The 19,976-nt window shown below is 51.9% G+C and overlaps 1 protein-coding gene and 2 long non-coding RNA genes across 4 annotated transcripts in view; all 3 read left to right on the top strand.

The window, feature by feature from the left end:
• The first annotated feature begins 358 nt into the window (after window positions 1–358).
• CABLES1 (Cdk5 and Abl enzyme substrate 1) overlaps window positions 359–19,976 on the top strand; it is a 110,415-nt gene continuing 90,797 nt past the window's right edge. The window contains exon 1 of one of the 2 annotated variants that reach the window (XM_081801510.1): window positions 359–1,607. In XM_081801510.1, the coding sequence (XP_081657636.1) occupies window positions 745–1,607 (863 nt within the window). In that variant the 5' untranslated portion in view covers window positions 359–744. The remainder of the gene's footprint in view (window positions 1,608–19,976) is intronic. The other variant, XM_081801509.1, reaches the window with a different exon arrangement.
• Window positions 1,627–11,838, top strand: LOC145716776 (uncharacterized). Its single transcript, XR_014139663.1, has 2 exons — window positions 1,627–3,380; window positions 3,595–11,838. It is a non-coding gene; the product is annotated as an uncharacterized LOC145716776 (long non-coding RNA).
• Window positions 15,481–18,977, top strand: LOC145716775 (uncharacterized). The gene is made up of 2 exons (XR_014139662.1): window positions 15,481–17,215; window positions 17,267–18,977. It is a non-coding gene; the product is annotated as an uncharacterized LOC145716775 (long non-coding RNA).

Raw genomic sequence — 19,976 nt, 5'->3', positions numbered from 1 at the left:
TGCGCGGCGTCCAGTTAACAAGCTCGTAGGCCAAATCTCAGCGTCCCTCCGAGTAACTATCCTGCAGACCCACAACTCTCCCGGGACCACATCCTCAAACCGCGACTCCGGGGTTCAGCTCGCACCCCCAATTCCCAGTGCGGGCGCGGCGGCGAAACGTGCTCGCCTCCCTTAGCTGGCTCCCGCGCGCCCTGGGAGCCACCAATTCCCCGCAGGAAGCTCGGGCTACCTGGACCGCCGGCAGATCCCCCGCCCCGCCACCCGCTCGGCTTTGCCTTCCTCCTCCTCTTCCTCCTCCTCCGGCCCCTCGCCTCCCGCCGCCTGCCTCCGCGGCCGCCGCCTGCGGCTTTGTTTTCCTCCCAGGTTTCATTCCCCACACGTGATACTGTGTTATTGCAAAGAGCGCTTCGGAGCGCGAGCGCAGGGCGCGCGCACCTATAAATACGGACTCCCGGGCCGGGTGGCAGGAGACCGCAGGGGCGGGGAGGGCCCGGGACCAGGCGATCGGCCGCCGGCCGGCCAGCGAGCCAGCTAGCCGCGCGCGTGGGCCGGGGCGGCGGCGTCCCCAGCCGCAGCACCGAGGGGCGAGCATGGCCCGCCCGCGGGGGGGCCGGGCCGCCGCGCACGCCGCCCGCGCCCCGCGCCCTGCCCAGCCCGGGTCACCGGCGCTCGCGCTCGCCGCTTAGCACTCGGGCGCCGCTCGCTTCTCCGGGCATCGCGGAAATATCGCCGCAGACGGACACAATGGCGGCGACTGCCGCCACCACGGCCTCCACCGCCGGCACGGCCGCCTGCAGGAGCAGCAGCCGCGCCGGCATCGACGCCGCGGCCACCCGCGGATCGCAGCCGCCGCCGCCGCCGCAGCAGCCCCAGCCCGCGGCCGCCGCGCCGGCCCGGCCGCCGCCGCCCGAGCCCCCCCGGAAGCCGCGCATGGACCCACGGCGCCGCCAGGCTGCCCTCTCCTTCCTCACCAACATCTCGCTGGACGGACGGCCGCCGCTGCAGGACGAGGAGTGGGGCGGCGGCGGCGAGGAGAGCGGCGCGGCCAAGCCGGGCGCCGGCAGCGCCTGCGGCGCGAGGACTCGGCTCAGCCTGCTCGCCGCCGCCGAGCGGGGCGGCTGCAACGCGCTCGCCGCGGCGGGCACGGCGGCGGCGGTAGCAGCTGGATGGGGCCCCTGCCTCCCGCAGCCCTCGCCGCTGCAACCCCTGGTCCCCGGCGGCCACGCTGCGGGGCTCGGGACCGGGGCTGCCCGGGGCTTCGTGAGCCCCCTGGGCGCGGGCCGGGCGTCGGGGGAGCAGTTACAGTCGCCCCGGCCGGCGCCTCTCGCCTCCTGCGCTCCGCCGCAGCTGCCCGACCGGCCCGGGAACGCCGGGCAGGAGGAGTTGGAGGAGGACGATGCCTTTTCCAGCGTGCAGGTGCCGGCGGCCGCCTTTCTGGGCTCCGGGACCCCCGCGAGTGGGAGCGGCAGTCGGGGTCGCCTCAACTCGTTCACTCAGGGAATCCTGCCCATCGCCTTCTCCAGGCAGACTTCGCAGAACTACTGCTCCCTGGAGCAGCCGGGCCAGGGGGCCAGCACCAGCGCCTTGGAACAGTTGCAGAGGTCCCGGTGAGTATGCAGGACGCGACGCGCGCCTAACCCCCACGTCCCTCCAGGCCGGCTCTTGGCTGCGGGACACTGGTCGCTCCCACCTTCCGGCGCCTTGCCGGATCCCTGGGCTTCTGGCCCAAATCCCAAAGCACGAGGGCACGCGAAAGAGGGAGAGTCCCCAGGGAGTGTGTGTTCTCAGGTGCGCGCGTGAGCCCGGCACTCGCAGAGCAGAAGCATCACGCTCATGCTGTGAGTCCGGAGTTGGGAGTTGCGGGAGCCCATTAAAAAGCCGCTCCCAGACCTCCCATTGCAAGGAGGACATCACGAACTTCTAGAAACCCCGTCCAGACCCAGAGGCGCGCTCTCCCCACGCCAGGCAAGACTTGGCGGGGCGCAAAGTCCAGCGGTGGGTCCGGCTGGTGGCTGAGTGGCGCGTGTGAGCCTGAGCTTCTTGAAGACGCGCGGTGAATCCCTCCTGAGAGGAGTTATTGCCTGCACTCAAAGTAGTCCCGTGTCCCAGGAAAACTTGGTGTTTTCCTTTTGCTTTCCTAAGAAATGGAAAATCCTTACATTTCCTTGCACCGGGTCTTGGAGTTTGGGGACAGGGAGGAAATAGGGCTTGAGGATTTTTTTTCTCCAAGATGAATTTGCTAGAGTTAGTTACAAGCTTGTATTTGCCAGCTTAAGTCATCTGCAGGTTTTAGGCATCTTAGCAAAAATCTGAAATGTTGGAAACTTGCTTATTGTGAAGGAAAAAGCTGGAGTTTGTCAACATATGTTCAGAGGAGAGTTGGGAATTAGGACTGTGTCGGCAGTGGGACCAGAGTTTGGAGAAGAACCTGCCTGGGAGCCGTGGAGAAATGGAGGCCTGTTTCCTGGGAGGGAGTATCCTCCCTTGTTAGCTAATGAGGTCCCCTATGAAGTTATAGCAGGGGCTCCAGGTTGGCTCAGTTATTTTAACCTCTGGGGGCCCCGATTTCCCCTTTTAAAATGGAAACATTTTGCAGGCCTCAAGATGAGAGAGGAGAACATTTTCTGTCACAGCCTCTCTCCTGTACTGCTCTTTTGAAAGCTCAGGCATTTTTTTTCTGGCCTAAGTAAGAAGGTGGGCTATTGGAAAACTTCACTTCCTCCCCCAACGGACAGATGGGGAAAAACAAGCCAGGCTCATCCAGAAATTTGCTCCTTCTTCCCCAAAGGGTGAAATCATGACCCTCCCTAGGTGTGTAGCCTCACGGTGTTGATTGTGCATGGGCTGCAGGGAGGGATGTGGAACAGGGAGGCAGTCTTGTGATTGCATGGATGAATTAGCGATGCTGGGCACAGGTGACCGCCTGGCCCTGGCATTTCTTGTCTGAGCACGCATCTCCCCATCAGCGGGCAAGTGCACAGGAGGGGAATCCCTTCCTTTCTGGGCGATTGGTGCATACTCAGCAGTTTCTGGGCAGCTCGCTGTTACCGCTTGACATCACACACTGGCTCATAATGACACTATAGTTTGAGCATTAGCCCAGCCAGGCCAGAGGGTCATGACAGGAATTGTGATACACGTACATGTTATTCTAAGCCAGTGTGCAAGGCTGGCCTATGTCTCACGGTAGACAGATGTGTTCCTGTGCTAAAAGCAGCTGGGGGTCAGATTACCCCACACTTTTTCTCCAAGAATCTCATTTCAGGGGATATGGAAAATCTTCTGTGTTACTATCTCTTTCTTTCTTTCTTTTCTTTTAAGATTTTAAGTCCTCTCTACACCCAACACGGTGCTGGAACTTAGAACCCTGAGATCAAGGGGTGCCTGGGTGGCTCAGTTGGTTGAGCGACTGCCTTCGGCTCAGGTCATGATCCTGGAGTCCCGGGATCGAGTCCCGCGTCAGGCTCCCTGCTCGGCAGGGAGTCTGCTTCTCCCTCTCCCCCTGCTTGTGTTCCCTCTCTCGCTGTGTCTCTCTCTGTCAAATAAATAAATAAAATCTTAAAAAAAAAAAAAAAAGAACCCTGAGATCAAGAGTTGCATGGTCCACCAACTGAGCCAGCCAGGCGCCCCTGTGTTAGTATTTCTGATCCAAAGAATAGCTACAGTTTAATCTCCAGTCCCGTAAATATGAACCCCCTTGGATGTTTTATGGCTCCCCACCCCCCAGCATGCACGTTAGGATGAGTCAGTCAATAGAAGATGCTTCCTGACAGTCACATTCGTCTTACTACTAGTGATTATCCATATCTGGCAACTTGATAGAGGCATTTTTTTTTTATTATTATAGCTGTCAACAGAAACAGCATGAAATTTAATGTACAGAGAGGAGGTAAATGGGTAAAAAGGGATTTAAAAAGGCCTTGAAGAGCCTAGCTTGGCCACAGCTGTTGGAGCGGTCATGAACTTGAAATACTCTAGGATGCTTTGTTTCTGACACCACACTGCTTTCGAGAATTTTGTCAGAAGAGTGCTGCTTTTATGACCAGTAACGAGTACTTTTACCTGCGTAAACCGTGTGATGTAGAGTACAAACTCATTTAAATAGGGCCCAGGGGCAATTTACGAAAACGCCATTGGCTTTCCCTGGTGTGCCTCCCTTTAAGAAACCCCGCTAGCCAGAGTGGTTCCATATACTACTTCATGGGTGTTCTCTTGGGATGTCCTTTTTAAATCAAATTATACCTTCCTTGGATGTGTCTCTTACTATTTAAGGAATTCCATAGAACCTTGCTGCTCAAAAGTGTGGGCTCTGGGAACTTGAGCTTTACCAGAGTTCTTAGAAATGAACACTCTCCGGTCCCACTCCAGATTGAGTGCAAATCCGCATTTTAACAAGATCCCCTGGTGATTCATACACAAATGAAAGTTTGGAAGGCATTGCCATAGTTAACCTGAAATCTGCCTTTATAATGAACTTGAGATATCCTATATTGGGTTTGTTACGAATATATAAAAATCAGAATTTCTCAATCTGAAACCGTGAAACGCTTTCTTGTGTGTCATTTCCGTCTGGACACTTGTAAAACCAATCGCAGACATTGCTCGGACTTGCAGACTTTGAAATAACGACAGAGGAAAATTTCTGTGCCCAGGCCCAGGCACCATTTCTGTGCCCAGGGCTGGACATTTGACCTATATTTCGTTGAATCTGCACAGCCACCCTGTGTGTAGGTAGGTGGTTTCACAGACCGGTGTTGGCCCAGATGGGAACCCGGATCTTTGACATCCCCCAAGGCTGCCATCTTTTCTTCCGTCCCTCAACTATGTGCTTGTGCCTTGCATGTGGTAGGCCCTAGAACAATTTTGGAGCTGTGGACTGGAAATGTTTGTCTGGGATGCAGCAGGCCGGTCATACTGGTGTGATTCTCTACTCTTGAGTCATCCCCCCCCTCCCCCCATTTAACCTTTGTTTGGGCCCTCGGCTGCTTCTGCTCACGTCTCCATTGGAGCCTCTGGGGAACCCAGTCCTGTGGGCCTGGGCATCTTCCCAGCCTGATGGACAGGGCTCCGGCCCTGGGAAGCCAGCATGCTGGGGTTTGCTCTCTGGCTAGGTGTCAGAGGTGGGAAGCCAAGAAGATGCCTTCTAGCTTGACACCTTGCTGTGTGCCGTGCTTGGGCGGGGCCAGCTGCGTGCCGAAGGTCTTAATAGGTGAAAGGGAGTGTAAATATATAAGGTGTGTTTTAAGGCTTCCTTTCACTTTAAAAATTTCATCCCCGGCAGCAGGGGCAGTTGCCCTGGGCCGCTCCACTTCCTTGAGCTTCTGAATCGTAGGCAGCCACCCAGAAGCACAGAGTCAAGCCCGGGTGAACCAGTGTGAGCCGTCAGGCCTGACTGAGGACCCTGCACGGTGACCAGGGAATTAATTAACAAAACAAAACAAAACACAACACGACGGCTTTGCTTCTTAGAGCACCTGCGTTAGCATTGTGCCTTATGGATGGAGAGTTAGTTCGTACATGGAAAGAGGGCCCATGGGTGCAAAAGAACTCCCAAGTCTTGGATTCAAATCCTGCAGCCATTGCGGGACCCTGGGCAAGTCAATCAGCCTTTCTGGGTCTGATTCCTCTAGGAAGCCGGGGCCTGTGTCAAGTGTGAATTGGGCTTATGTAATTGAGGGCTGAGGGCTGCCTCTGCGTGGGCGTGTTCCAAGTGCTTTATATCCGGGCTTCTCAAATGTAAATATCTTTAGAATCCCCTAGACCTTGAAAGAATGGGAAAATTCTGATCATGCAGGTCTGGGAGAGTCTGGAATCTGCATTTCTAACAGCTACAGCGGGATACAAATGGGCAGCCTTTTGAGAAGGAAGGCTTTACTGGCTACTGTGATTGTTCTGAGAAACCTGGTCGGAGTTGTTAAGTAATGTACTCAAGGTCAGTCAGCCCATTGGGGCAGAGCTCGGGCTGCTTTAGAGCTTCTAACCACCCCTCCCTCTGCCTTGCCCCTATTGGGGTGAATGTCCAGGTGCTGTATCCATAGTCCCTGCCTTCAGTGAAAAGAAAAAGAAGTTATGTGGGCTGACCAGGAGATTGACAGCCAGAGTAAGAGAAGGGAGATGGACGTTTTTCCTCAACTTTGTTACCTCCTTGCTTTGTGACCTCAGGCACATCATCACCCCATGTTCCTGTTGTAAGTCACCTGACCCGTCTGGATTTTAGAAATCCGGACAGAACTTTGATCTCCTCCAGCAATATGCAAACCCAGGTTATTGTTAAGCCATCTTTCCAGCAACATGAATGACAGAGGCCAAAGCTGCCGTCCCAGGCAGCTGGGACCAGCGCCCTGGTCAGGACGCTTGCCCAAAACTCGGCGGAGGCCGTGCCCTGCCAGAGACTGAGGTCAGTGGCCCGGGGTTCACCCGCTGCCCTCCCCTTTGCTCTCACAAAGCCTGTTATGTGGTGGGCGAACTCAGAAGGGGAAATAAATCGGAAGCCTGCTCACTACTGGCAAGTGCCCAGAAAGGGCAGCTAGTTCAAGTCTGACCTTTTGCCCTTTGGAAAGGGGGTTGGGGAGCCACAGCATGGCTCTGTACCCTGTCCCCACAGCTGGCCTCGGGGGCTCTGCTTGCATGGACTTGTTCCCATGGGAAGGAGAGCTGTTAGGTGGGGAGAGGGGCCTGGGGCAGGTGGGCTTTAAAGCACACTGGGAAGGAAAGGTAAGTGAGGCCTGGTGAGGTGACATGGTGTGAATCAGAGATGCCAGTCAGCACTTGGCAGCTCTGGATTTTGGGCCAGCCCCTGCCAGGCCTGGTAACCCTGGACAGGTCGCTTTCCACCTTTGTCCTCAGTTTCCTTATGGACTTAAAGGGCTGGGATAGATGAGTTGCCACTCTTCCTGGCCTGGGGCTCTGAGTGGCTCAGTCCTGGGCCTGCTGCTGAGGACAGGGCGTGTTTAGCTCAGGACGTGTAGATAACCTAGCCTTAGAATCGGATGTAGAAGTGACATTGAGTTGGTGGCCATGTGGCTCCAGTTGACGGGCCATGTGCCGATGAATGAAGGAATGAGTGGATTTCCCCTGGTGTAAGGGAGAACTTTCCAAACACCTTCAGCTGTGATCCCTCTGGCAGTGAAGCTGTCATAACTGGACTGGCCACTTCAGGAGGCCATCCAAGCTGGAGGCCACTGCCTCGGGAGTTGGTCAGTCCCCAACCAACGGCACCCCATTGAGAAAGAGATCTGTGCTGACCTCCTGTGTTGCTCAGGGGCCTTCAGCTTTGCAAAGCACTTTGTAGACATTGATTCCAGCCCCCTAAAAAACATGGAGGGGCAGGAATCCAAGGCCACAGAGTGGGCAAAGGGTGGCTTTAGGTACTTTTATCTGTCGGGTATGTAGTAGAGGAAATTCTAGTTTGGGGACTTACTGCCATGTGTCATTTATTCAACAAACATTGAACGTGATGACTCTCATTGGTGAAGTGCCAGCGGGCTAGTCATGGGAGATAGAGACATAAAAGGGGGTCCCTGTCTGTTGGGAGATCTAAATAACAAATGGACCAATGTTTCCAGTGATGAGTGCTTGCTTAGAGGTGAATGTGTTGTTTTGAGCCCCTCCCCTGTGGGACCGGGCTCAGTGCCTTGACACGGTATTTTTATTTACCAAACAGGTCCCAGGCATTATTCTAAGCACTTTATGAGGATTAAGCAAGTTCATATCTATAACCGCCCTGAGACCGCACTACCACATCACCCCCATTCTGAAGCAGAGTCCATGGGGGGCTGTGTTCAAATGCAGGTAGTCTAGGGGCATCTGGGTGGCTCAGTCGGTCAAGCGTCTGCCTTCAGCTCAGGTCATGATCCCCGGGTCCTGGGATCGAGCCCCACCTCGGGCTCCCTGCTCAGCTCTCTCTTTCGCGCGCTCTCTCTCTCTCAAATAAATAAAATCTTTTAAAAAATTATAAAAATGCAGGTAGTCTGGCTCCAGAGTCTGTGTCTTCCTGCGCTGTGGTTTGAGTCAGGCTCATAAACGCTCCTTCAACTGGCTTCAGCTGAACCCGGCAGAGGGTGGCCTACATGACCATAAGGGCCTTATTTCAGTTTCTGCCTTTCTGGCATTGGGGGGAGAACCTCTGTGGGCTAGGAGGGCCCAGCAGACAGTCGGGGGTGAGCGAGGATTCCCGCGACTCCAGGAGCCCGGCCCTGCCCGGTGCCTGCCTTGCCTCCCGAACTCTTCTCAGCCACATCTAGATGGCCCGTCTTCCGTTGCTGTGTTTATGCATCCGCTGCTTTGCCAGATGCCTTGCGGCAGCTCACACCACAGTCAAGCATGAGCCTGGCCCTCCCGGCACCAACTGTGGCCCCCGCGGCCTTTGTGACGAGGCTCTCATCCATGAAATGGGAACAATACTGCTCCTTCCTGGGTGTGTTTCCATTTGGACCCTCTGTGTCTTCTCCGTCTGTATCCCTTCCCCCCAACTCCGGGGTGGGCGGACTGCGGCCCACAGGCTGTTGATAAATAACGTCTTCTGGAAACGGCATTCATTTCTGTATTGTCTTTGGCTGCCTGTGCGGCAAGAACAGCGGTGAGTAGTTGTGGTGGAGACCGTACGGTCCACAAAGCCTAAGCTAGTTATTCTCTGGCTCCTTACAGGAGACGTATGCGACCCCCTGCCCCAGCCCAGCGCGCCGTACCCCGGAGGGGTGCCCTGGCCCCCGGTCCCTCCCTGGCCGCCCTCACCCTCCTTGCCTCCTGGAGGCTCCTGGCCCCTGTTTGGGCCCACCCACTCCTTCTCCCCCTGGCTGGTAGAACTTTCCGAAACCCACGTCTGACCCTGTCCGTTTTAAATTCCTTGTATTTCATGTGTGGCCACCTTCTGGCAACCACTGCAACCCCCCGCCCCCCTCGCTGCCCGTCATGTCCATGCTGTGCTGGCTTTCCACAGGGCACCCCAGGCTTCTCCGTGGGAAGGGTCCCCACTCCCCTCCCACCAGATGCCCCTTCCTTTCTGACCTGTCACCCCGCAGAGCCCTCCTGTTTGGCACTGAGCATCCTCTCCCAGCCTTGACTTTTCTTCCTTCCCGGTGCATCTGTGCATACTAGCCCCGACCCCACTCTGGTTCTTGGCCCCTTGGGGGCTGGTTGGTGAACATCTGGGGCTCGTTCTCAGCAAAGTGGAGCAGCTCCCTCTGTAGAGCACCCACAGAACCGAGCAAAACCCACATTCCCTGACGGTTAGTAGGGAAATTTGATCCCAAGACACTGGCAAAACCGCTTAAAATTCTATGGGGCCCCTTGGTCCTCAAAGCCCCCCAATAATCCTGATACTCTCTTCCAGCCTTTTAGGTCTTTTATTTTCATGCAGCAGTCACCCCCAACCCTTTATTTGGTAAAACAGCCTCCCCGCCACCTCCTTCCTCAGTTGTGCAATAAGGAACCTCCCCACTTGCATGTTTCTGTCCCCATCGTGGGGGTGAGGCAGGTGATGTAAGTTGTACCCCCATCTGGCCCACTCCACCCCTGTCTGCTTCTCCCCTTCCCCCGGGAGGGGAGGGAACACATATGGAGTTTTGAGTGCCTTTCAACATCCTGTGTGCTTTACGTGTATCATTTTGTTTCATTTATGCAGCAGTTCTGTGGAACAGGGATGCCATCCATTTTAGAGCTATGCTTTGGAGGGGTAAAGGGAACTTGCCGAAGGCCCAGCTGGGATCTAGAGCTGGGATTTGAACTCTGGTGTCTCTGGCTTCTAAGCGGGTTTCTGCTAGACCCGGTGTGTGGTAGCTGGCTCCTACAGAAGGGATTAGAGAAAACCAACGGGGGAATCTGAGCTGGTTGATAACCTGAAATCAGTCCTGATGGGAATATTTACACCCCAGCAATCAGTCAACTTTACAAGTCAGGGATTCTTTTTTTTCCCCTCTAGAGAGCTGGTTTACCAGTACATCGTTTGGTTCCATTCTGCCCTTGGGGGGCTATGCACAATGTCACCATCAGGAGAAGAGTGTTGAAAACCAGAGTGTTTTTTTATAAGAATCAGCTACTTCACATAATGTTGTGAATTTCCCCAAAGGTCACCACCACTTACTTTCCACCACAAAAAAAGATCGGACCCCCTCAAGTTTCAGCCTACGTGCAATTTAAGAACCAGGCTTTGCACAGACACTGTGGAGCTCAAGCAGACCATTCAGTATTATGTGTAGGAATCACAAAAGTATTAGCCATTATTCTCTTTTACGGACTATGTGATGTTATATTTTTATTTTTGTTTGGTTTTTAAAGGCCTCCAAGAACATATAATTAGAATTTCCTGGGTTTTTTTTCCCCCTTTTTGTTTGTGTTAGCATTTTGGATAATTGCACACTAGTTTATATTTAACAGGGTTATCATTAATGCGGTTTGGAGTTTATTGCTGCACGTTTAGTTGCAAAGACTAAAAAGCTTATAAAGCGGCACATGCAAATGCCAGACGTTTAGGACTTGGAATAATGTGATAATACGTGTATGTGTGAGAGGGCCCCGTCCTGTGCTTGATTTAAAGGCCAGGGTGTATTTATATCTAAGCTCAACTCCATGATAGATGACAAACCATTCAAGAAGAGAATAGTAAAATACTGAGAATGCCAAAGATGCCTAGCACATGGATTTTTATTTTAAAGCACTTTACTCATTAACCCAATGATTTTATAAAACCAACATTTACAACCCAATGTCTGCTTTGGTTGTCTTAGGAAAGGGGCTGGGGAATGTCAGGAGCTAGAGGACAGGCCTTGGCACGCTAGGGGACAAATGGTTGATCCGATGTTGAAAGGTGGTTCTCATTAGGTGTTTTATTTAATGAGCTGAATAAAGGTTGCTTTTGGAGGGGGAATAGCGAAGAAGGAAGATGACAGATGTCCAAGGTCACGTGTGGGTAGTAATTGAGGGACTCGATTTATCCATCACAAAACAAAACATCTGATGATACAAGTTCTCTTTGCTTCTTTGGGGCTCTACAGTTTACAGAATGTTTTCGTATAGATTATTTCATCAAGTCATCTCAAAAAGGCAGTGTGCTAGCCATTTTATCGATTAGGAAGTCCAGACTATGAAGAACAAAGAGGTCCGTGGTCATGAACTGTGGGTGTGACAGAGCCGGAATTTTGTATCCAGTATGTTGAAGTACAAAGAAATATTGTGCCATAGTTTTGGCTGGCCAGTGCCTCTCAGCAGGCGGGATGCTGATTTTCACGTGATAAGCTCTGAGGCAGGCCCAAGAAGCCTGGTTGTGGAACAGTAACATCTTGCTCCAAAATCAGTGTTTGGTGCTGGTTCCTGGGTCCCCGCCCCTGACTGCTCAGCCTCCTCCTCAGCTAATTCGGTGAACAGATTCAAGACTGGAAAGACCAGCTTTGGAGTTGGAAGGCTCTGCCACGTACGGCACTTTTGGGCACTTCAGTTAACCCCTCTGAACCTCAACATCCTCATCTGTAGAATGGAGAGGAGAGTGCCTGCCTTTCTGGAGCATTGCAAGCCCTAAAATAAGAATGCAGCATGAAGCACCTTGCGGAGGTTTGGCCCTTGGTAGTTGATTGGTCAAATAAATAATAGCTGTGAAGTCCGCTCCAGATTGCCCTGCGCTTTACACCATCTGTTGAGAAACTTGACGGGGTCTGCTAAGATCATCTGGAGCGGAGTTGTTTGCCTTGGTTGGAGCTCATGCTATGGTACACTGAACAGATAATTTGCTGCATTGTTTTAATTTCATAAATAGTAGTAAAGTAAAATCAGAGCGGTGAAGGAAAACAATACCCCTTCCGTTAGGCCCTGCGTTTCGCCTCTATTTACACTAGAGTCTTGACGATTTCCGTTGCCAAAATAAAGGTCTCAGGGATGGGAAGCAAGGAAGGCTGAATTCACATGTTCAGCATTGTCCCCTTGGAACTGCAAAGTGGTGAGGTTGAGGTCGACAGCTGGTCTGGCCCACACACAGGCATGTAGAAGACGCTGCCCGGGGCACACGTGGGACTGCTAGAAGAAAATTCTAGAAGATGCACCTTTGCTCCCTCCCTTTGCAGAAGCCACAGCCCTCGTTCTGTGGTCTGTGTGTTGCCTGTCCAGCCGCCTTTTCTAAGCAGGATATCCCCAAAAGGTGAGGGACCTTGGGGCACCCCTTGAGGCCATGTGGTCATGACCATGGAGTCCGTTGTATGCTACTCTGGTGACTTGTCCTCCTCCTCACTGTTCAGAGATCCCTTTGCATGTGGCCCTCACCTCTTCTCTTTGAGCAGAGTTAGACAGAGTCCAGGGCTCCCAGCGTGGCTTGGCATTGGGTTGGCGGCAACCCACACCCCTCTGTGTGCCGGGTTGTTCACACGCCTCCGTGTGCACAGTCAAGTGGCTTCATTGTTCACAGATCAGTGGGGCCAGCACCTGCCTTCCAGGAGAGAAGTAGAACCCAAGGCAGCTGGGCTCCTGGGTAGCAAGAGAGGTCAGGCCCGCTGTTGCTGCCGTGGGCGCGGGCAGCTCTCTCGCAGAGGGCCCTGGAGCTGGGCCTGCAGGCGCACGATGGCTCAGTACAATGGGTCCTGAATTGTGGACGTGAGTTTCGTTTCAGAGCATGGAGGGAGGCTTTTGAGTGGGGGCAGTGTAAGCAGAGCTGGATTTCCAACAGCTGGAGGCAGGTCAAATGGAGGAGGATGACCCCAGGAGTGCCTGCCTTATGTTTTCCACCGTTTGGGCATCCTCATTGTCCATTGAGAGAGGATGAACTTGTGTGTGTCCAAAATTTTTCACTTTTAGGGAGTTCCTCTACTTTTACACATGCAGAATTTTAGGAAGAGTGTCCAGAGGTTCATGGAGGCTGGAAAATTTCTCCCTGAGGTGAGGATATCGGTGATGAAGCTGGCTGAGGGGTCCCAGAGGAAGGTGGGGGCCTGAGCACAGAGGCAGCACCAGGGACTCTGACCATCACAGACATGTGACGCTAGCTTGTCATCGTGACATGGATTGAGGGCATGCCCCTCAGTGACAGCACTGCCTGTCATCTCTGAAGTCCCTTGGGTCACCCACCTCTGCAGCCCTTGAGGTGTGTACTGGGTCGAATCATGTCCCCCAACATTCAGGTCCACGTGGAGCCCCAGAATGTTGACCTTGTTTGGAAATAGGGTCTTTGCAGCTGTAATTAGTTAAGACCTACTGGAGTAGGGTAGGCCCCAAAGCCAGGGGCTGGTGTTTTCATAAGAAGGCCATGTGAACACACAAGAGACCGAGAGGAGAACACCAGGGAAGATGGAGACAGAGATTGAGCAATGCATCTATAAGCCAAAGAATTGCCAGCAAGAACCAGAAACTGGAAGAAGCAAGGAAGAAGCAGAAGGAACCAACCCTGCTGACACCCAGATTTTGGACATCTAGTCTCCTGAACTGAGAGAATAAATTTCTGTTTTTTTGAAGCCACCCAATTTGTGTTAATGTATTTCCCTGGGGAAACACATGTATGGTGGTGTCTCAGCATTTGATTTGGATCCGGTTGTCCACCCGTGTGGACCAGCCTTCCTCATCCTGGCCGGTGGGAAAGGACAGAAATCCCGATGCACAGCCCGACGGTGTGTCTTTAGGTGGCTGGGGTACTGTGGAATTTGGGGGGGGAACCTAAACTCTCTGGGGAACAATTCTGTTTTTGCTCAGTTCTTTGTCATAGCTGCAGACCAGTCAGTCTCGGAATGTGGTCCCTGGACCAGGAGCACGAGCATCACCTAGGAACTCATTAGAAATGCAGTTTTCCAGGCCATACCCCAGCCAGGCTGAATCCGGAATTCTGGAGGTGGGGACCAGCCATCTGTCCCTGAAGGCCCTTGAAGTTTATCTGGGGTCCGTGCGAGTTTGGGAACAGTGTTGTTGCTGTGGACAAAGCCTGTTGTGTCTCAAGCTTTATTGTACCTTCTGGAAGATGTAAACTGTCTGGTGTTATATGACATATTTTTAGTTTGCTTCAACATGTTTATCGAGTGTGAATCAGTGGAAGTTCTTTCCGGATGTGGGGCTCTGCTGAGAGTCCAGGTGATTCAGGTTTGAGGCTCCACATGACTGCTTTAGGCTCATCCTCCTTTTCTGCGCCTCCCCCCGCCATCTCTCTGGTGAGTTCTAGACTCTGGCTCTGAGGGGTCCCTTTCAGTTAGTCTTCCCTGCCTCCTTCGGCATTTCACAGTTCCCTCTATTTGCAGATCTTAGCAGTTTGTTCGAGTATTCCAACAGGTGTGTTGGAAGCATTCTGCCATGTGCCAAGGACTGGGGGTACCGCGGGGCACCAGAGAGTTGGGGGGCCCCTGCCCTCATAGCTAGATCTTAGTCTCTAGCCTGGGAGATGGGCAAAAAAAGAGCAACCATAAAAAACTACATCAAGCAAATTCTGAAGAGTGCTCCGGAGGGAGTCGTTGAGGTCTGTAAGCATCCCTTAAACATCATGGCTGGGAAAGGTTTTTCTAAATGAGAAAGCGGTTAGCCACTTAAGAAGGGACATGGGTTTCGGGCATCAGGAACCATGTGTCCCGGGGCCCTGGGACGGAAACACCGTGGTTGATGTGTTTAAGGAAGAAAAAGAAGGCGGGGGTAGTTGGACCATGGTGAATGCAGGGCTGGAGGGAGCTCAGGCCCCAGAGTTGGGCAGGGGCTGTAATCCACCAAGCCTTGTAGAACGCGGTGGGCAGTGCCCACTGTCTTGCAGCTGCAGCTGGAAGCTGGGGGAGAGCCACACAGGGGAGCGGTGCTCTGGCTTCTGTTTGACGGGCCCACTGACAGCTGTGTGGCAAGTGGATCGAAGGAGGGCAGGCATGGATGTGGGGAGACATTTGTGAGCCCCTTGCCTCCAGGCGAGTATCCTGCCAAGAGACATGGTGGCCTGGCCTCGGGGTGGAGATGGCGAGGGGGTGACGGACTCCAGATGGACTGGAACTGACAGAACTTACCGGGGACCTAGTGGTCCCTCTTGTCATGGAGCTTACCTCCAGTTGGAGAGAGACCTTGATAACCCCCCAGCAAGCGTAAGACCACTGCTGTGGTGTGTGTTGCAGTGGGGAGGTCCTTGGTCCTGTTGCAGCCTGGTGTAAGTGCCACAGTGGGTCAGACCCAGCTGTGGGGGGGAAGGCTGGCTCCTGGGGGTCTGAAGGGTGAGCAGTTAGCGGGGCGCGGAGCACTGGAGCAGACCACAGGACCAGCCTGGGAGCCCTGGAGGAAGCAGACAAAGCGCTGCGTCCGGGGCACGGAGAGTGAGGAGAGCGGGTGAACTCAGGGCCACACTGGGGATGTTGACTGTCACCGGGAGAGTGCTCCAGAAGCCATCAGAGGGTTTCCACCTGGGGGGAATCATTTCCAAAATTTCGCTTTGGAAATAATGTGCTGCCGCAATGTGGAAGAGGATGAGATGAGGGGAGCTGCAGGTGGGAGGCGTAGGTCCACCGCTGGGGTCTGGGGAGGAAAGGAAGTGGCGGCCACTTGCATGAGGGCAGTGGTGATGGGGGTGGGGAGGAGTGGGCGGGTTCCACGGGGGTTGAGGACTTGGAGATGGATTGGCTGTGGAGGGTGAGCGAGATGGGGGCATCCAGGGAAAAGCCCAGGTTTCTAGTGTGTGGACTGATGGGATGGCAGTGCTATCGCTGGGATAGGGAGGAGGGCACGGGCACGATCCAGTGTGTGAGGTTAAAGAGAAAAATTGTAGGGACGCCTGGGTGGCTCAGTCGGTTGAGCATCTGCCTTTGGCTCAGATCATGATCCCAGGATCCTGGGATCAAGCCTCCTATGTTGGGCTCCTTGCTCGGTGGGGAGTCTGCTTCTCCCTCTGCCTCTACCCCTACCCCTGCTTGTGCTCTCTCGCTGTCTCTCTCAAATAAATAAATAAATCTTTAAAAAAAGAGAAAAATTGTAGACCTGGAGATGACCCTCTTTCTTCTCACTGTCTCCGCACCACCCCCCAGCTTATGCTTTTACAAAATCCCCAGATAGTTTGAGGTGGCCTGTCTGTAGGGTCATAAAGAACTTTTTGAGTAAAGTTGCATACATTTTCCTTTTTCTTCCGACGTGGAGAAGGGTATTTCTGCTTAGAGATGATCTCAAGTTTTATGCTCGTTCCCAAGTTCTTTGGCCTAAAAATTCTAATAATTACCTTTTAAGGTAAGTGTTGAGCATATCAATTAAAAAAAAATACCCTAAGTCAGATTTTATTCACTAAATTTCAGTTAAAGACCTGTCATCTCTTTTTATTAAAGAAAAAAATATCCTTGAGTGAGATCCTAAGATTTTGCAAACAATTCCTAGTTCAGCTTGCACATATTTGCAGCTCTTTACCAGGTGCTGAGGTCCCAGCAATCTAGAACATGGAGGGTGAAGATACATTCTCCAGGGGAAAAGGAGCCACCGTTTGCCGATCTGCAAGATTGGTTGGCTGCACTAGCTAAACAGGAACTCAGGGTCGGGGTGACTTTGTACTTGCCCCACGACTCAGAGTAAGGCCACGATGCCGTGTTAATATTTCAGCACAGTTGTGTCTTTTTCTTGTTTTATTGGTGGTTTTTCATCCTAACATGTTTACAGAACATTGACATTCTGAGCTCTAGAGGCATATGGAAATCGCTTCACATCCCAGATCTGCCGTTTCCTGGGTGTGACCTTGGGCAGATTCTGTAATCCCCATGGAAGTCCACTCATCTGTAAAGAGGACGGAAACAGCCCGTAATAATCAGACATCTCACGGTATGACTGCCAAGATTAAATCCAGTGATTTCTGTAGAGCTCTTAGCACAGTGCCTGGCACATAGTTTTTGGTAAATATCTGATGCGATTATTACATCCCCTTATGCTCTGCTGGTGATCTGCATATCTTGGAGGGGCAGACCTCACCCTGTAAAGGAGGGAACTTACTAGGGAGCTTACTTTTCCCGCCAAGTCACGTAGAGCTCAACAGAGCAGGGGTCCTGTCTCCCCAGTAAGACCGTACTTCAGCTACGGTGCTTTATTGCCTTTGACACGTGCATCGTTTTAACCAAACAAGTTTTGTGACCCTTCCTGAGCAAAATGTGTTCTGAGAATCCAGGTGTTTCTTGACACTCGTACTGTTTGACACTTTCACTGTCTAAGAATATACCCTGATGTTGGTGTCATTTACCGATTCAGCCCGTGTTTGACTCTGGATGTGTCAGCGGGGAGCAACTATGTGGAGTAACTACACCAGACTTTTCTGTTCGGCCCTGTTTGCTCCAAAGGCAAGTGAATAATTGAGGCAAGGCCGATTGGAAGAGAGAGGAATGATATATTTCAGTCTGGTCGCCCAATCTACATACACCCTCCCTGCAAGCTGCATTTCACAGAGCTGGAAAGGATTTAGCCTGTAGAGCCTATTAAGAGGTGTGACATACGTTATGTATGACTCTAGTTCTTTTGGAGCCAGGAAAATAAAAGTCAAGACTGGAATATAAGGAAATGGATAAGATACGTGCAGGCTGGTGAAATCTGGGCTTAAAAAAAAAAAAATACATATTACATGGGAGTTCAGCTTTGATTTTATATTGTCACAAATTGTTACCAGATGCCTGCATTTCAGACAGACTCCTGAGCTGATCCTAGAGTGTGAGTTGGAAAACAAATCACTTTGCCATTTGGAATGCTGATTGATATTTTAGAAGTTTCTTTTTGTCTTCAAAGGGAAAATAATGCATATTCCAGGCCTAGCAAACAAAACTTTTATAAATGGCAATTAACAGAAGATGCCCAAGGGAGGAAGTCTCCAGTTTCTTTTTATAACCCTGGCAAAAGTAATTGAGGTGACATTTTATTAACATTGGCATCACCCACTTGTGCTGGGAGCTAGCTCAGCCTTGTGTAACAGGTCCAGAGCTAGGAGTTGCATTTCCATTCCCTTCAAGCTCAGGTCAGAGGAGAAGCACAAGAGCACTTCTGTCTGGGGTAGCTGGCCTCGTGTGGTCTCCATGTGGCAGGACCCCAGGCTCATGGGGTGGCTTGTACATTTTCCCCTATGGTTTAAAAAAAAAAAAAAAAAAGCTTTTAGTTTTGGGTCTTCAGATTGGACTCAACAGTGTTCCCTTATCCTCCAGGCCGTTTTTCTTGCTTGCATTTGAATGACTCATAAAATGAATTTTGAATGGCCTGACACCTCTGCCATGTTCCCCGAATGCTTTCTAAAAGGTGCTGCTGTGTAAGAATATAGGCTGATTTTCCCATTTTGAGTTGTTGGAGAGTTGCCGGGATGACTGGGAGAGCTGAGTCTGAATTCTGGCTCCACACCTTGGATGCTGTCCGACTCTGGTGAGAACCACTCTCTGAGGCTGAGTCTGGAAAAGAGGAATATCAGATCCGGGTAGTTGGAGGATTGCAGGAGTGGAGTGGAGTGAGGTCACTGCATGGCCTCCAGATGGGCCTTGGTATTTCCTACAGGGGACAAGCTGTAGACTTGCAGAGGCCCAGAGAGGTGAGGCTGCCATGCACTCTTGAGCTCCATGTATGTTGGAACAAAAGGATGGGAGCCCTTGTGCTTGCACACTGGGGCTGATGTTGGTCAAAGGCTTCTCAGCTATGGACAGAGACCTAGAGGGGGCCAAGACTGGGTGATCCAGGTACTTTTACATTTCCTCTTTAGAGCTCAGCATCCCAACTTTGTCCTCCTATGTTAGCTGCCTCTACTCTACAGGAATGAATTTTTAGTATAACATTTTTGGCTTATACGGGTGACCCTTGAACAATGTGGGGGTTAAGGGTGCTGACTCCCCACATAGTCAAAAATCTGCACATAATTTTTGACTCCCTAAAATCTTTACTAATAGCCTGCCGTTGACCGGAAGCCTTACTGATAGTCAATTAACACACATTTTGCATATGTATTATACACCAAATTCTTACAATAAAGTAAGCAAGAGGAAAGAAAATGTTAAGAAAATCATAAGGAAGAGAAAATAAGTTCTCAGCACGGTACTGTAAAAAAAAAAAAATCCAGAAATAAATAGACCCCCCAAAGTTCAAACCTGTGTTGCTCAAGAGTCACGCAAGAGTCATGTTTCGTGAAGTCGTCAAGTCTCCGTGAACACTGAGTTAGCTGCAGACCCGGAGCACTGCCCCTTCACTCGAGGGGAGGGACAGAGGTGGGCTCCTATGAGCCCCTGCTCACATTTTCATCAATCAGTCAATACATAACCTTGTTTTCTGTGTGTTTCTGGGTGAAGATACCTTACTAGGTACTTAACTCATTAACACTGAACTCACAGCCCACAGTCACTCACACCTGAACGAAGCTTCTCTCATACACGTTTCTCCCTTGGGCACCTTGCAGCCGTCTTGCACTTAACACTAAATAGCACTTCAGTTCTTTGCCAGGGTAGAGGGGGGGCATTTTCAACAGCAGAATCACCAAAAAAATGCAAAAAATGTGGGGCTGCAAGTACATTGAAAGGGACACTTGTTCACAGTATGAGAGTGGAGACAGGAAGGCAGAGCCTCACCTTGTCACCTCAGCTGTAAAATTTTCCCTGCTCTGCCTGCACACATGGCCATGAATGACTGCAAAAGCATGGTAAGTATTTATTTGGGGGGTTACAAATAGATTTTAGCGAGTAAATAAATTCACGGCTACGGAATCTGCAAAGAAGGAGAATCGACCGGTCCTTTTTGCAGGTATTTATTAAGTGCGTGCTGTGTCCTGGAGGCTTCCCAAGACTGGGATGTCTTGAAAGGGGTGTGTTTTCTGTTTTACAGAGGCCTGCCCCACCTGTTCTTATATTTATTCCTGATAACACCCTTGATAGGGGAAGGGCTGGCTTTGTTTTCTTCCCTTTATTGACAAGGAAACCAAGGTCCCAAGAGCTGATGTGACTCTGGGTCCCAGCATCCCAACCGAATCTGAGTTTCCGGCTCTGAACGCCGTTTTCTTCCCACTATGCTGGGCAGGCAGGCGTAGGTGCGAGATAGGACGAGTGCTTCAAACAGTAGAGTTGGAATGTGGA

The sequence above is a fragment of the Leptonychotes weddellii genome, chromosome 13 (genome assembly GCF_054177405.1).
Source record: "Leptonychotes weddellii isolate Sample4059 chromosome 13, ASM5417740v2, whole genome shotgun sequence".
Taxonomy (NCBI): Eukaryota; Metazoa; Chordata; class Mammalia; order Carnivora; family Phocidae; genus Leptonychotes; species Leptonychotes weddellii.
This window is presented reverse-complemented; position numbering and strand designations above follow the sequence as displayed.